General features: G+C 46.3%; 1 protein-coding gene across 2 annotated transcripts in view; it reads left to right on the forward strand.

Annotated features, from left to right (window-relative positions):
• The window catches only part of VIRMA (vir like m6A methyltransferase associated), a 753,509-nt gene that overhangs the window by 84,303 nt on the left and 651,798 nt on the right, over positions 1-17,408 (forward strand). For both annotated transcript variants that reach the window (XM_085605246.1, XM_085605248.1), the window contains exon 2: positions 11,305-11,420. In XM_085605246.1, coding sequence (XP_085461372.1) covers positions 11,305-11,420 — 116 coding nt within the window. The remainder of the gene's footprint in view (positions 1-11,304; positions 11,421-17,408) is intronic.

Here is a 17,408-nt window from a genome sequence, read left to right on the forward strand (position 1 = left end):
GCTGCATAGGATCAACAGGTCTTGATGAAATATAGAAAATAGATTTGCATACAACTGCCACCTAGTGGAAAATAAAAATCCACTTGGAAATCTAAAAGTGTGTATCATTCATGGTGTCAGAGGTAATATACATGGTTTCCCTCATCATATTCTCACAGCATTCACACTTAACTTTCTACAGCATTCCCAGTCATCTCTTGCATACACAGGAGCATCATGTGACTAACTTTTTTGACAAGGGTGAATCTTTGTCTTCCACATGCATATCAATACGTCATCCCTATGTAGCCCTTGCTGCCCACAAGGTTGGGAGCATGGTATTTGAAAGATATGTAGAAATTTAATATTGCCTTGTCCCTTCAGTGACAAGCCCCGAAAGCTATTTTCACTGTGTAAGGCACCAGCTGTCCAATGATGAAAACGAGAGTGTAGATTAATATACTAATTAATACTTGCCTGTTGCGGACAAGCTAGAAAAATGGTTTAACCACGGTTTTTAATAGTTAGTAAAAATCTAATTCATTGGTGAAGTTAGATTTTGAATAAATATTTATCGAAAGTAACTTTTAAAAAGCTAGCTTTTCCCTGTCTGAAGCTCCTGGAGGCTAGTTTACTTAGCTTAACTTGACAGCAGTTGCCCTGCCAGTGCTTGACCTTAATGAGGTGTGAATTGATTCCAGAGCAGAGATAATGGCTTACACATGGTCACAGGATGGGCTGGGCTGAGCATGGAGAGTGTGGTACTTATCAGCCCGGGGAGGGCAGCTGGGAAGGTTCTGGAACTTCATTAACTTGAGAGAGACAGAGGTGAAACCTGTTCATTCATAGTTTAATGCAAGGGGAAACCTTAGGCCTTAGGTAGTAAGATAGGTGCCAGCCCAGTAAGAGGGAGAGCTGATCCAGAACCACTTTGGTGCATCTTGGGAGAAGAGGATTGACCATTTCCCTAAACACCCACCTTCCTGGCACAAAAGCTCCCCCGTCCCTTCAAGGGCAGAAGGCATGTGCCATCTTGGATTCCTGATAGAATAGTGCATTGTGGGCCAATTGGCAATAATGCAGACAAATGTGTCTAAGTAAGGTGGCCCAGTGAACATTTTTCCCATTAGTCAGGGAGTGTCCAGGAGTCACCACCATCTACTGGTTACTGTACCAAAATGTACCTACCACTAGCTCCTCGGAACACTCTTTAGACCAATGGAAGAATATAACAGACCTGTTAGCCTTTAATATTGTAACAGTGATGCAGCATACATTACCAGTGGCGTGGACTTTTATAAAATGTCTATTTATCAAAAGGATGGATTGCTTCAGAAATCTACTTTCCAGTAGGGAAATATCAATTTTTAGGTCTCGCCTGAGCCAGCACATGAGCTGCACTGGCGAGACTTTTAGTAAGTGGGCTTCAGAAAATGCTACCACATGCTTTTGCTTGTGGCCTAGAGCTTGCGGTTACGCGCGCGGACGTGCGCTTATGAGCAGAGGCGCCATCTGGCTTTCCTCGTCATGCTCACTTAGCGCATCGCTCGCAGCGCGCGATTGCAATCACTGTCGCGGCTGCACGGCCAATGCTTGTTTCTACATGCTTGTTTTATACTCGTGGCCTTCACTGATCCATTCTAGCTACCTGAGCTACCATTGCAGAGACCGCCGCAGAATGCTTCGGGGGTTGCACATCACGTCAGAACACAAAAGGCGAGCATGAGAGGACGAGTGAGCATGGGGGCAAATGCCAACTCCAGATTCTGCTAAAAGCTCAGTGTTCCGCCCCTCCCCCTGCCTTCCTTATGACCACACACTACTCGTCCACACCCTACTCTAACTCGCCAACTTCTGGTTAGTGCCAAGCCCCTGCCGCCATGGAACCTGGGAACGCGCCCCAGAACCCCGCGCTCCCGCCAACATTCCTTCATCATTGTTTTCATAGAAGTCGTCACATTCCGTATGCTTAGGAGCGCTGACATTCGTTTATTTTATCCACTGTTTACTGCACTTTTAGTGCTCTGTGAACCCTTCAGAAGGGGAGCAATATCGCAATTAGAGCTCAAAACCCTGCATGTCAATAGTAGACAAGAAATGGCCAGTGTGGCAGCACCCATCTGTTCTATTTTGTGATCTTCCACAAGTCACCTTCGTGTTTTAGTTAGACAAAAAAAGGTTGGATCTCTGTCAGATACCCACCAGAGTAGGCTTCTGAGGATTACAGCAGACATCATGATAAATGTACCCTGGGCGTGGTGTCTAGGCTGGAGTGAACTGTTGAGGGTCGGGAAACCATCATTACATCTCCCGTTGTGGAGGGCTCGCACCCTTCAGTGAACGGACGTCTTCACCTGGACCATGCTTTAATGTTTTAAGGGCCCAAGTAACCTGCTCCACCACTTCTTTTACCCATATCTCTTAAATAATCTGTAGTAACTTGTCTTTGTTGCATACCTAGCTTAGGTTACCAGATCGCACCAACTGAATCGAGATATGGCGTGCCCAATGGATGGTCTTGATCGTGGCATTGCTGCCCTACGAGGGGGCTCAGTGGGTTTTCAAGGTCCAAGTTGCCCAGAGGCAGAGGGTGAATCCGGGGGTAGAGCACCAACCAAGCCCTGGGTCAGGTATCCGAGGGCAACTTAACCCCAGACCACTTTCCCCAAATTTGCCCAAGTGCCCTTCAGTTAACAGAGAAATGCCATCAGATAAAGCAGATTTCTGCAGCTCTCGGCCAATAATCCGGCTCTTCCTATAATCTGTAAAGATATGGTTGGTTTCATTCTAATTTAAGCCAGAACAAAGGTGTGTGCCTTTCTTCTTTGCCTGTCTGCGTTATGTTCTGGCTCCAAACGTTTGTGTGTGAATGAGTTCAGGTGGGTATGACGTTGTGCCGGTGAGAAGTGGCTTGGTGGGTGCTACGTTCCGCCCCTCCCATCAGAAGAGCGTTTTGTAAACTAGCAACTGCACAACAGCTACACGTTAAAATAGAGCATCTATATATACAACACCCTCTTGATCTAGTAAATGCAGGTGAAGGCACGTGTACCTCCCGAAAAACATAAGAATTATTTCCGTACCAAAACATCAGTCTTATAGTATTTAAAGATTCAAATGTAAAGGGATGACCTGCAAAATTCTCCCCGGTTAAATGTGTGGCTATTATGAGGGTGCTATTTTTCAAAATGTTTTGAAATGCTTACATTATACGCTATCCATGTTATGTTAGGGAATTTAAAACCATTCATGCCATAGGGTGAGTCCGTATGATGCTAACTAGAGTCAGCATCCTTTATTTACTGATTATTTGTAAAGTGTAGGCAAACTTTTCCACATCTCCGTCTCAGTGCTAAGGAATCAACAAGGTCTTGCTCGCACAGATCATGTTTCCTTATATTTTTTAAGTCTCACCTACGAAGCGCGCATGCGTTGCATAGGAGGGCTTTTAGCCGTCGTGCTTCACTTTTTCAAGCACTGCACTCGTGCTTATAGCGGCATCCACCTTGCGGGAGTGAGCAGCGGCGCGCCACAAGCACGAGTGCAGTGCTTGAAAAAGTGAATGCGCACGCACGCACCACTCCATGGCTTGATAAGATGAGAGTTTAACATGTTTTCTCAGGTGCGTTGGAATCCTTACCCGATGTGCTCTCTCTCTATCTTAATTGAATTACTTTAAAATGAAATTGATTAACATAAATTATCGATTACTATAAATTAGCAATGACGAGCACAAGCACGAGTGCTTTAACACAGCTGCTGCTTGTGCTCTTTTGAAAGATGGGAAATTACAGGTTTTTAGAAAATGCGGATTCAAGTCTTCACTATAATTGTTTCTTTTATTTGTTTTGCATGTATTTATTTGCATATAATAATGTAGTATCCTCAGAGCATTAGGAATAGCCCCAAATTGTTAAACTCTGCAAACATGTACGGGTTTTATATTCAAACCATTGTCACAATTAAAGTTGAGCTTTAGAGTACTGACCCAAACTGCAAATGCCTTGCATGAATGGCTGACTCACTCTCACGAACTATCACACTCTCACTGACACTGATTTTCACTCACACTCCCTCTCATTGACGGACTCTCCCACTCTCACTGACTCTCCCACTCTCACAGACCTACTCTCACAGACCTACTCTCACTGACCTACTCTCACTGACCTACTCTCACTGACCTACTCTCACAGACACTCTCACTGACAGACTCTTCCACTCTCTCACTAACTGACTCTCCCACTCTCTCTCTCTCACTCACTCACTCTCACTGACTGACTGACTCACTGACAGACTCTCAGTAACAGACTCTCACTGACACTCTCCCTCACTGACTCACTCTCACTGACTGACAGATTCACTCTCACTGACTGACAGATTCACTCTCACTGACTGACAGATTCACTCTCACTGACTGACAGATTCACTCTCACTGACTGACAGATTCACTCTCACTGACTGACAGATTCACTCTCACTGACTGACACTCACTCTCACTGACTCACTCTCCCACTCTCACTGACTCTCAAAACTCTCTCTCACTCACTGACTGACTTACTCTCACTGACAGACTCCCACTCACTCTCTCACTCACTGACTCCCACTCACTCTCTCACTCACTGACTCTCCCACTCACTCTCACTCACTGACTCTCCCACTCACTCACTGACTCTCCCACTCACTCTCACTCACTGACTCTCCACTCACTCTCACTGGGTCACTCTCACTGGGTCACTCTCACTGGGTCACTCTCACTGGGTCACTCTCACTGGGTCACTCTCACTGACTCACTCTCACTGACTCGCTCTCCCACTCTCACTGACTCTCAAAACTCTCTCTCACTGACTGACTGACTTACTCTCACTGACAGACTCTCACTGATAGACTCTCACTCACTGACTCTCCCACTCACTGACTCTCCCACTCACTCACTCTCACTGACTCACACTCACTGTCACTGACAGACTCTCACTGACACTTTCTCACTCTCTCACTGACTGACTGACTCCCTCTCACTGACTGTCTGACTCACTCTCACTGAATGACTCACTCACTCTCACTGAATGACTCACTCACTCTCACTGACTGATTCACTCCCTCTCACTGACAGACTCTCTCACTGACTCTCCCACTCTCTCAATCTCTCACTGACTGACAGAATCTCACTGACTGACTCATTCTCACTGACACTCACTCTCACTGACTTACTGACCCACTCTCTCTCAGTGACAGACTGACTGACAGACTCTCCCACTCTCTCTAACTGACTGATACTCCCACTCTCTCTCGCTGACTGATACTCCCACTCTCTCTCACTGACTGACTCACTCTCACTGACTGACTCTCCCACTCTCTCTCACTGACACTCTCACTAACTGACTGACACTCACTCTCACTGACTGACAGACTCACTCACTGACTGACTAACTCTCACTGACTGACTAACTCTCACTGACTCACTCTCACTCTCCCACTCTCAATGACTCTCAAAACTCTCTCACTGACTGACTGACTTACTCTCACTGACAGACTCTCACTCACTGACTCACTCTCACTCACTGACTCTCCCACTCACTCTCACTGGGTCACTCTCACTGGGTCACTCTCACTGGGTCACTCTCACTGACTCACTCTCACTGACTCACTCTCCCACTCTCACTGACTCTCAAAACTCTCACTGACTGACTGACTTACTCTCACTGACAGACTCTCACTGATACTCTCACTCACTGACTCTTCCACTCACTCTCACTGACTCCCTCTCACTGACTCCCTCTCACTGACTCCCTCTCACTGACTCCCTCTCACTGACTCCCTCTCACTGACTCCCTCTCACTGACTCCCTCTCACTGACTCCCTCTCACTGACTCCCTCTCACTGACTCCCTCTCACTGACTCCCTCTCACTGACTCCCTCTCACTGACTCCCTCTCACTGACTCACTCTCACTGACTCACTCTCACTGACTCACTCTCACTGACTCACTCTCACTGACTCACTCTCACTGACTCACTCTCACTGACAGACTCTCACTGACACTTTCTCACTCTCTTACTGACTGACTGACTCACTGTCACTGACTGACTCACTCTCACTGTCACTGACTGACTCACTCTCACTGACTGACTGACTCACTCACTCACTCTCACTGACTGACTGACTCACTCACTCTCACTGACTCACTCTCACTCACTGACTGACTCACTCTCACTCACTGACTGACTCACTCACTCTCACTCACTGACTGACTCACTCACTCACTCTCACTCACTGACTCACTCACTCTCACTCACTCTCACTCACTGACTCTCCCACTCACACTCACTCACTGACTCTCACACTCACTCACTGACTCTCCCACTCACACTCACTCACTGACTCTCCCACTCACTCTCACTCACTCTCCCACTGACTCCCACTCTCTCACTGACAGAATCTCTCTGACTGACAGACTCTCACTCACTCTCACTGACTGACCGACTCACTCTCACTGACTGACAGACTCGCTCTCTGTGACTGACAGACTCGCTCTCTGTGACTGACAGACTCGCTCTCTGTGACTGACAGACTCGCTCTCTGTGACTGACAGACTCGCTCTCTGTGACTGACAGACTCGCTCTCTGTGACTGACAGACTCGCTCTCTGTGACTGACAGACTCGCTCTCTGTGACTGACAGACTCGCTCTCAGTGACTGACAGACTCGCTCTCAGTGACTGACAGACTCGCTCTCAGTGACTGACAGACTCGCTCTCAGTGACTGACAGACTCACTCTCACTGACACTCACTCTCACTGACTGACTCTCAGTGACTGACACTCACTCTCAGTGACTGACACTCACTGACTGACTTACTCTCACTGTCAGACTCTCACTGACTCACTCTCACTGACTCACTCTCACTGACTTACTGACCCACTCTCTCTCAGTGACAGACTGACTGACAGACTCTCCCACTCTCTCTAACTGACTGATACTCCCACTCTCTCTCACTGACTGATACTCCCACTCTCTCTCACTGACTGACTCACTCTCACTGACTGACTCTCCCATTCTCTCTCACTGACACTCTCACTAACTGACTGACCTTCACCCTCCTGTTATTTATGCCCCCCCATTACACAACAAGCATTGGCATAGCCAATAGGTTGCGCCTTTGGGACCTTATAAGTGTTTAGCCATGCAACAGTTGATGTTGTTGTACCAATGATATTGTGCTGCATAACTAAATACTTATAAGGTCCCAACGGCGAGACCTATTGGCTATGCCAATGCTTGTTCCTTTTTGGTGCCATGCAGTGAGGTGACTATTATGGCAGTGTTCTTATATCTTGGCTCTGATAATAGTCTGTCTGATTAAAACAAGGTTCTGGTTTTGGCAACTTTCTGGAAATCTACATACAGAGACTAAAAGTGAGTGAAAAGTGGTAGTTCAAGCTTTGGAATGCCCCATGTGCCTGTGCATATCGCCAAACGTCTGTGGGTAATGTTATTCTCCAGCCCTTCTCCAATCTCTTTCCACACTGGAAAAGGTTAGACCTTTACTCCTGGCCAGAGCGGGAGTAAAACATTATCCAGGGTGGGTGGGGGAAAGAGGGTGTACAGAAAGTTATTTTGGAGTCACTCAGCAGATTTATATAATACACACATCTTTGTTTCTGAATGAGAAATGAGGTTCACAAAAACTAGCTAGGAGTTCATTTCCCAGGCATACTCTGTAAATTTGTGAATTCCAGGAAATTGTAAATCTCCACCAGTGGAAGGACATGGAGCCCCTAATTTGTTTTCATGTTGCCCATAATTGCTTTACACTTATTTATGTCATTGGGAATTGTTGGACCTGGCATCCTTGGCATGTTTTCCCCTGACCTTTTGCCTTCTGACATTTTTGGCACTTTTCCACTGCTGATCAGTGCTATTTCTTTAAAACATGGAACATTGGCTTATCCACAATTGGCCTACATTCACTACATGAATATATTCACTACATGTGCCCTGGGGCTGTAAATTAAATGCTACTACTAGGCCTGCAGCACTGATTGTGCCACAAACGTCAGCAGCCCTTTAACGTTGACCTAGCCCTGCGCAGTTTTAAACTACCATGTCGACCTGACAAGTTAACCCTCTTGCCAAGCCCAAGCATTCCTTTTTAATATATATGTCACCCCTAAGGTAGGCCCTAGACAGCCAAAAGAGCAGGGTGCAGTGTATTTAAAAAGCAGGACATGTACTTTTAAGTTTTACATGGTCCTGGTAGTGAAAAACATTTGCATTTGTTTTTCACTACTGCAAAGCCCATCTCTACCATAGGTTAACATTGTGATTACTGTATTACATTTTATACGTGTAATTTCCAATTCAGAAAAGAGACATTTTAAGATTGGTGTCTCCGGACTCACAATTTTAAATTACAACTTATAGTAAAGTTTAATGCAAATCTGAAAATGCCACTTTTAGAAAGTTGGCATTTTCTTACTTTAACCATTCTGTGCCCCTGCCTGTCTCTGAATACTGGGTAGGGCAACAGCTGGGTTCATTGCATTTCCTCTAGACAGCCGTACACGGAGGGTGCTTAGGTGTGCCTGATGCTATCCACATCCTGATGGGCCATCCACATCCTGTTGGGTCGTCCTGGGTAGGATGAGAGGAAGAAGCTGACAGGACTGTGCCTGTCCCCATACAAAGAGCTGCAATAGGACTGTCACTCTGCTAGACTCTGCTGAACTTTTCTGGACTCCTGCTTTCCTGTGCCTGCCCTGCTTCCTCCTTGCCTGGGAATAAGAAGGACTGGACCTGCATCTCTACATTACCAGACCCAAAATGACTCAAAGGACTTGCTGGCTAGCCTCCTGTTCTTAAGTCTCAGGGACATCAAAGACTTCCATCAACCCCTCTACAGCCTCTGGACTTCGTCAACTGTGATTCCTGCCCTGCTAACTGTTGCCAATCCAGTCATGGGCCCATGGTAGAGGGTTTTCTGGCTGTTTTACTGCAAAATCCACACATGGCCGTCGTTTTGCAGGTCTGAACCCACTCATCTTCTCTCGAAGCCGATGCATCACCGACTGCGCGGCTCAAGGACAACGCATCATCTTAATCATGAAGGGTTTGCTGGTGACACATCACTGACTGTGCGAATCTGAACCAATCCATCGCCTACATCCAAAGGGATCATCGTCGACGCAATGCCTCCTCTGCTCCCCACATCAGGCCTTCAAAATAGACACATCCTCCATCCAAGGTACTTTTTCAGTGGGACAAGGTTGGTTCCTGTATCCGACCTGCACTACATCGCGGTCAGCCTGAACTTTTGGATATACCTAGGTCAAACATGACTAGATAGCCCCTTTTCGTCCATTGAACAAAATTAAGATTTTACTTGACCCCAAACAATACGTGCTGGTGTCAGGTGATAGGAATCCCACTCCCCAGATCACCGTTGGCCACTAGTTTCACCCTGGTTCCACCGGCTTTTGTGAGGGTTGATGCTCACTAATGCACATTCTCTGCACCTGCTGCTGTCTGGTTGACACCATTGATAACACTTTTTGATTGTTGCTTTTCGACAGTTATGTGCTACTCATCCAATGGGTATTTATGCCTATTCCTTTTTCCTGTGTCTGTTTTCCTTTCATTTTGATAATTTTCTCTCATGAAATGTTTATATTTTAATTTGGGTGGATGGTTCGCTGAAGGATTGTAGCGGTTCTGGTTGTTTATAGCGCTGGGAGGCCCATTTGGGTAGCTATGCGCTCTATAAATCTCATAGAATAGAATTTAAGGTTTTGATGTTTACTTTCTTTAGCATACTCTATTTATATTTGGCTAATTTGTTACTCACCACGATTTACACATATTTCTCTCCAGACTGGCCAAGCTAATAAATTAGAGCCTAGGTTGCTGCTGTTGGAGACCTGTTTTGCTTTGTGGAGTCCTCTGTTAAGACACTGTGGTGTCTCACCATAGTTGCTATCCAGACTCCCACATGTTGTTTCCCCAGTTGTCTTTCCAGCTGATTTTTGTGACCTAATCAGTGAACCTGCTGATATCTACGGCAATCCTCATCCCTCTACACCACTCTAAAATTGATATCTAATGCAAGCCACTTCCCAAGGAATCCCCAATCATCTTCCATTTGGTCTTGATGGCAATTTTTTGCATTGCTTTTGTGGTGCTTTGGTGGGCTGTTGTATTGCGGAGTTCAGGGAGTACAGTAGCAGTAAGACTTCACATCAGTCCAAGCTGTGTCTTTTATTTTTGCTGTTTTGCACTCGCTCAAATGTTATTCTATTAAGATTGAATAAATCCTGCAGTGGGACCTAGCCACCTCTCTTAATGGTAACCATGTTACTGGGTCTGCATACTCTGGCATTTTGAGAAAGAGTGCAAATTACATTTAGGTATAAGATTTTGTTGTTGTTGTAGTTTGGTGAAGGTTAGCTCTTTTCAATGCATTTTGTTCTTTTAATCCTATTGTAAAAGATAGTGTGTTCTTGTTTACACCATCAATATAGAATGTGTCTGCTTGTGACTTATATTGTAGTATTCAAAACTCTTCAAATCAACCAATGGATAGCTTTTTTTGCACATATTCATACCAGGAACCTAAGTATGAGACACAAAATACACTGAGGAATAATAATGCTCCTCTAGCAAAAGCAGGAACTTGTCCAGATAACTTTGTTGTTTTGTTTGTAGTATTGGTGTGCTAGATGGAGAAAAGTATTGAGTCGCTTATCTCTTGAATACAGGCACCTCAGCATTGGTGGCACCTGCTGCATTACTGTAAAGAAATGCTTAAACCAGGCGTTTTCGAAGCTGTTACTTAAATCAAAGCCAAGTATTCCATTTGAATGAGGTTAACTAGTAATTTAATGAGAGTAAAATATATTCACAGTATTTATTTAACAGAATAACGTGTTTGAAATCTCCTATTGAGTGCCTTATTCTTTACTTTGTGTTTATTCTACAGAAGCTTCTGAATGGTGCGAATGCAGTTATTTTAATGAGAATAACTCCGCCCATTTCTGTAGGTTACAGTAATATGTTAAGAGAGCTTAAAAGACCCCAATATGTATGCAACAAAATGCTTACAAAATTGCCGCACTTCATTGCTTTACCCAGATCTGTAGTTTGATTTAGTTTTTTACATTTTTGGGTGGGAATGGATTGTTGGGGTAGAGTGAAAAGCCTCTGTGGGCCATTACATTCAAGTAGACCTCTACCCAGCTGAGAATTTGTTTGCTGGGGTGAGTGAAAAGTGTTTGCTGATGCTTTAGAAAAGAAAATGTGATTCCTAACTAATTGTATACACTTATTTCCCCACAGAAAGGCACCAATGTTGACGTTGTGCATTTTCCTTGCGTGGTTTACATAAGTGAAGTTCGAGTTATTCCTCCAGGAGTTCGAGCTCATACAAGTCTACCTGAAAATAGGGCTTATGGGTAAGTGCCAAATACAAAGTACTGTTTATGAGGGGTCGTTGTGTGAATGTTCCTAGTAAGTCCTATGTTATGTTCAAGTCTTTCATCTGGAGATGCCATTCCTGATTTGTGTACAGTTTCTGAGGCGGGTAGCTTTCTGTCATCTGATGAGTGAAATAACTGTTTCTTTTAGCTGCAATTATACGCTTCTCAAGCTTATTTGGCAAGCTTACTTAATGGTTTTAAAAATGATTTCCACAAATAACTACTTATAAATTAATGTAAAGTTAAAATGATAAAGATTAAGCACTAATTTAAGGACAGTGTGTAAAATGAAGAGTTCTTATGACTGGTACACTTGCAGGGTGCAGTGCAGAGGTGGTAAAGGTTGATTCATGAGCAAGTTAGGTTAGGGCAAAACCACTGAATGAAGAAGCAGGCTTCTTTTAAGCCCCAGCCTGACACCCTCTTTACGGCCTCATTTTAGTGGAACACTAGCTAATGAACCACTATACAGTACTGTATCTATGTAATGGCGGTCACGTGAAGCTATGCGGACATCTTTGGCACACACACAGGAAATGGAGAGAACAGCCTTCATGGGTGTGGCAGCTGAAAGTAGAACAGGGTGGTCAGCTTTCACACACTACCATATTCGAAAAAAGACTCTGCGAGTCAGTGATCCAGTGATACCCAAAGAGTATTAACAGTTCTGCAGAAGAGAATTTTGTAACATTGTGCGGAGGAAAAAAAGGTGTCAGTTCGGGATTTCGACCTCTCTCCCCTTCAAATTTAGCAAACCTTTAGATAAGAAATTAGGGTAGGTATAATTTATTAGGCCATCTTTATTTCTGAAACTCCATTTTCATATAATAAATTGTTGAAGTTTCTTCTTTTTTACATGTAACTATTCAGGTGCACTTCTCATGGCTGCTTGTTGCATTGGTTCTCTACTCCCCCCTCCCCCCAGTAGAGTCCCTCTACTTTGCCTTTATGCCAGGGAGCAAGGACTGCCCAAAGGAGGCAAGCAAAGTGCTGTTCCAAGGTAAAGAAATAGCAAGACGAGCGGAGTACCATGTTAAAATTGTGGTGGATTTGGGCATCATCTTCAGTAAAGAAGCAAAACTAAAATATCCATGGCTTTTGGCCAGAGCTACTCACCAAGTTCACCAGCGGGATTCTGTCCTTTGCAGCTTTAAGGGCCCACAATCCCCACGAGTTGCAGTAGAACCAATTTTGATCTCAATGGAGCAAGCCACTAATAAAAGAGCCTGCAAGCCATCACAGCTCTAGACCCAGATCCTCTCTTCCTATCCATAACCTTGATCTCAAATTTTACTCTTGGAATATCTGCAGCCTTAACAACTTCTTAGCTGATTCTAATGCAATGAAAGAAGTCTGCTTAAAGGACATAGCGTGCTTGCAAGAAATCTGGCAGCTGGCCCTCGCCAATTGGCAGGATCACCTTGAATGTGCAACAACAGTGGAACACTCAGTCAAAGGGGGGCACCCTCTGGGTGGCGTTTCTGTACTGATACATAAATCACTGGATACAAAAGTGCTAGCAAGTGGCCTAGGACCATATATTTTTGTACAGGCAACAGCTACACCTATTAAGCCCATCAGGAATTCCCCCCCCCCAAGATCATCGGAAGCATTTATATAATTCCCAAACAGCCTAAGAACAAAATGGCCAGGGGAATTGTTTTTTAAATCACTAAAATCCTGCGCCAACTTTACCTACAGACATATGGTTAATGGCATGAGATTTTAACATGTTTTTGTTAGGAACCACAGACCCACACATATGGCAGCAAGAATAAGACATGGTTTGGCATATCCCCGAAACAGTTAAGAGGAAAACTAAGGACGACAAGGGTGGAGAAAAACTTTGCTCCACTCTCAACTCATTGGTTCTCGGAACTCTAAATGGAAGAATCCCTTTGGACCAACCAGCAGCTTGCACATACATAATGAGTTCAAGCTCCTCGTTAATTGATTATTTTTCGGTATCTACCCAGAGCTTTTTCCAGATAAATACATTTCAAGCCCATCATAGCTCTACCACGCAGTGACCACGCTAGATTAGTTTGTACTTACTCTAGGGATACTACTGATGCCTACCACTTCTAACAATTGGCAATGAGGTTGATTCCGGTGGTCTGTGAAGAATAAAAAGGGCAACACCACCATCAGTTGTAAAAATAAGAACTGATGGAAATTCTGAAACTAGGGGCAAGGGAGGAGTCAACTTCCCCTCCAAACTGGGCTCAGTTTCTGGAGAAGCTGCTTAATCAGTTTTCTGATAAAGAGAGTGCTGCAGGAAGCAAACAAATACTTAATTGTCCACTGGCACTGGGAAACCTCAAAAGCAAACTGAACAAACTCTTGAGAACTGCCTGTTAGCACAGAAGCATTCCTCTACAAACGGATGAGATCTGGAAAGCAAGGAAGGCCTATAGAGTAAAAGCATATGAAGTGGCTAGGCATGATGAGGAAGCAATGTGGTCTGAACTGCATGAAACCTCCAAAACTAAGAACTCTGAAAAATGTTGGAGAGTTATACAGAAAAGGACGAGTGAAAACAACGTGAAGAGCTTGCCCTCTATTTCTTCTTGTAAGTGGACAGAATACATCTCAAACGTATACAATGATGGCTTTGGTAATGTTCCACTGCCGGATGACAAATAGGTCACTTGGAAGAAATCTAGAACAATGGAGCGGTTCACTGGCTGGCGAAGATAAGTTAGCATGCATATTGGCTCCTTTCGATCAGCAGGAGCCCTGGGACCAAATGGTCTGTCAAACTGAATATTCAGATCAGCTCCAGTGGAATGAGCCTCCCTGCTAAGCCCTCTATTTAAGAGCTGCATCCTGATGAACAATGTCCTGGATAGCTACAGAGGTGCTATATTGACGCCAACTTATCAGAAGGGCTTAAAAGCTCAACCGGCCAGTTTTAAGCTAATTGCCCTCCTTGACATAGAGGGTAAATGCTTTGCGAAAACCCTGAACAATGTGCTAGAGGAAGGGGCACAATTCAAAGTCCTTAATTCCCCTGACTCACTCGGTTGCAGACACGGGCATGGCATTGAGGACCACTTAATCAGTCTTTCATCTATAATCAAAGCCGTTAACTTCAAAGAGGCACCACTGCTGTTTGTAGCATCAATCAACTTTACAACAGCATTTGGCAAAGTGGATAGACTGAGATTGTGGCAGAAGTAATCTAACTGGGGCACTCAGAAGAACAAGGTCCTTACCTTCGGTAATGATGTATCTGTAAGAAACATTAGTTAGTTAGATTCCTCACCTTAGAATATCCCCAGGCGTCAGGCTGGATCCGGGAAGATTTTTTGTAGCAATACCCCTTGCGCGTCGTTAGGCGTCGTCTGCGGCTCCGCGTCCGTCGTTGGCGTCGTGCGCCGGATTGACGTCGTCAGAGTACTTGGACGATGCCCTCGCGCGCTGACGTCAGTTCTTGTACATAGCTTTCCGCGCCAGGAACGCAGAGCCATGCAAGAGACCGACACTGGTGCCAAAAAGTCTAGGGCCCTGAACAGGATGACCTTCACCCTAGATGTCGGTTCGCAGAGCGGGGAGGATGGGTGGGTCGGTGAGGAATCTAACTAACTAATGTTTCTTACAGATACATCGTTACCGAAGGTAAGTAACTTGTTCATCCGAAAGACACACGTTAGATTCCTCACCTTAGAATAGATACCCCAGCAATACCAACCCCGGTGGAGGGTCTGCGAACCAAGATCACCCCACAAACTCCTGGAGAACAGAACGGCCAAAGAAGCCATCTCTCTGGACTTGGCTGTCCAGGCAATAGTGCTTGGCGAACATGTGCAGTGAGGCCCACGTCGCCGCCTCACAGATGTCCTGCAAGGGAACTCCCCGTCCCAGGGCAGTAGTCACCGCTGTGGCCCGGGTGGAATGGGCTCTCAGCCCAACAGGAGGGTCCTTTTTCGCCAAGGAGTAACAAACTTTTATACACAAGACAACCCACCGAGAGATGGTCCGTTTGTGTACGGCTTTCCCCTTCTTAGCACCTACGTATCCAACAAAAAGTTGGTCGTCCACCCGGAACTGTCTGTTGCGGTCCAAATAAAAGGACAGCGCACGTTTTGGGTCCAGACGGTGGAGCCTCTCTTCCTCTTTCGAAGGATGCGGAGGCGGAAAGAAGGTGGGCAAAGTGACCGGTTGCCTGATGTGAAAGGGGGTCACCACTTTCGGAAGAAAAGAAGGACGAGTCCGGAGGACAACCTTGTCCGGATGAACAGAAAGAAAGGGAGGCTTAGATGACAGAGCCTGGAGCTCACTCACCCGTCTAGCCGAGGTGATAGCAACCAGGAAAGCAGTCTTAAGAGTCAGAAGACGAAGTGGACAATTGTGAAGGGGCTCAAAGGGAGCGCACATCAGAAAGGTCAAGAAAAAATTAAAATCCCACTGAGGCATTACGAAGGGGACAAGAGGAAACATGTGAGTGATGCCTTTAAGAAAGCGCGAAACAACAGGGGACTTGAAGAGAGAAGGCTGATCAGGAAGCCGTAAGAAAGCAGAGATGGCAGAAAGATAACCTTTCAAGGTGCCCAGAGCAGAGCCCTGCTGGGCCAAAGAAAGAAGAAAGAGTAGAACCTCAGAAAGAGGGGCGGAAAGGGGATCCACAGCCTTTGCTGTGCACCATGCCACAAATTTGTTCCACCTGCAGGCATATACCGATTTTTGTGGAGGGATTCCTGGCTGCCAGAATCACATCACAGACTTCAGGAGGCAAGTCAAATGGCATCAACTGTCGCCGCTCAATCTCCACGCATGGAGGTGGAGACTGGACAGGTTCGGGTGGAGGACCGTCCCCTGCTGCTGCGAGAGAAGGTCCTCCTGAAGAGTTAGTCGTATCGGAGGATCGATTGACATACTGAGTAGCTCGGGATACCAGTACCTTCGTGCCCAATCAGGAGCCACTAAGATGACTTGGGCCCAGTCGCGCCTGATCTTCTTCAGCACTCTGGGCAGAAGTGGTATAGGTGGAAAGGCGTACAACAGACCGCAACTCCACTCGCGACGAAAAGCGTCTCCGAGCGAGTGCCGCCTTGGAAATTCCAACGCGCAGAACTGCTGACATTGCGCATTCTCTTCGGTGGCGAATAGATCTAACCAAGTCTCTCCCCACTGCAGAAAGAGACCTTGCGCCACGTCCGAGTTCAGACGCCATTCGTGATCCATCATGCACCGGCGGCTGAGTTCGTCCGCTCTGGCGTTCAGAGAGCCCGTCAGATGTTGAACCACCAGGGTGATGCCCTGGTGTTCCAGCCATGTCCAGAGGCGCAGAGCCTCCTGACAAAGGGTCCACGATCCCACCCCGCCCTGTTAGTTGCAAAACCACATGGCGGTGGTGTTGTCCGTGAACACCTGCACAACACTTCCCCGGACAGAGGGAAGAAAGGCTTTCAGTGCAAGCCGGATCGCAGGTTGATATGGAGTTGAGACTCCGCCGGAGACCAGAGGCCTCTGATCTCCGCCTCTCCCATATGGCCCCCCCCCCCATCCCAGGAGGGACGCGTCCGTCACTACTACGTGCTCCGGTTACGGTATTGAGAGGCATCTACCCCTGACCCAATCGCGGTCCGTGAGCTACCACTGCAACTGTTGCGCAGTGCCCTCCGAGATCAAGACCTGGTCGGACAGGTTGCCTCGATGCTGGGCCCACTGCAGAGCCCGCATTCGCCACCTGGCGTAATGCACCAACAGGATGCAGGAGACCATCAGCCCCAGAAGCCGCAGCACCAACCTGACCGAAACCCAGGATAGAGGCCGTAAGATGGGAATCAGAGCCTGAATATCCCGGACCCGCTGTTCCGGAGGATAAGCCCGGAACTGCGCCGAATCGAGAACCGCTCTGATGAAGAGGAGCTTCTGGGAGGGACTCAGGTGTGACTTTGGCACGTTGATGGAGAACCCCAGCAAATGCAGGAGGTCGGCCGTAGTCTGGAGGTGGGAGAC

The sequence above is a fragment of the Triturus cristatus genome, chromosome 5_1 (genome assembly GCF_964204655.1).
Source record: "Triturus cristatus chromosome 5_1, aTriCri1.1, whole genome shotgun sequence".
Classification (NCBI taxonomy): Eukaryota; Metazoa; Chordata; class Amphibia; order Caudata; family Salamandridae; genus Triturus; species Triturus cristatus.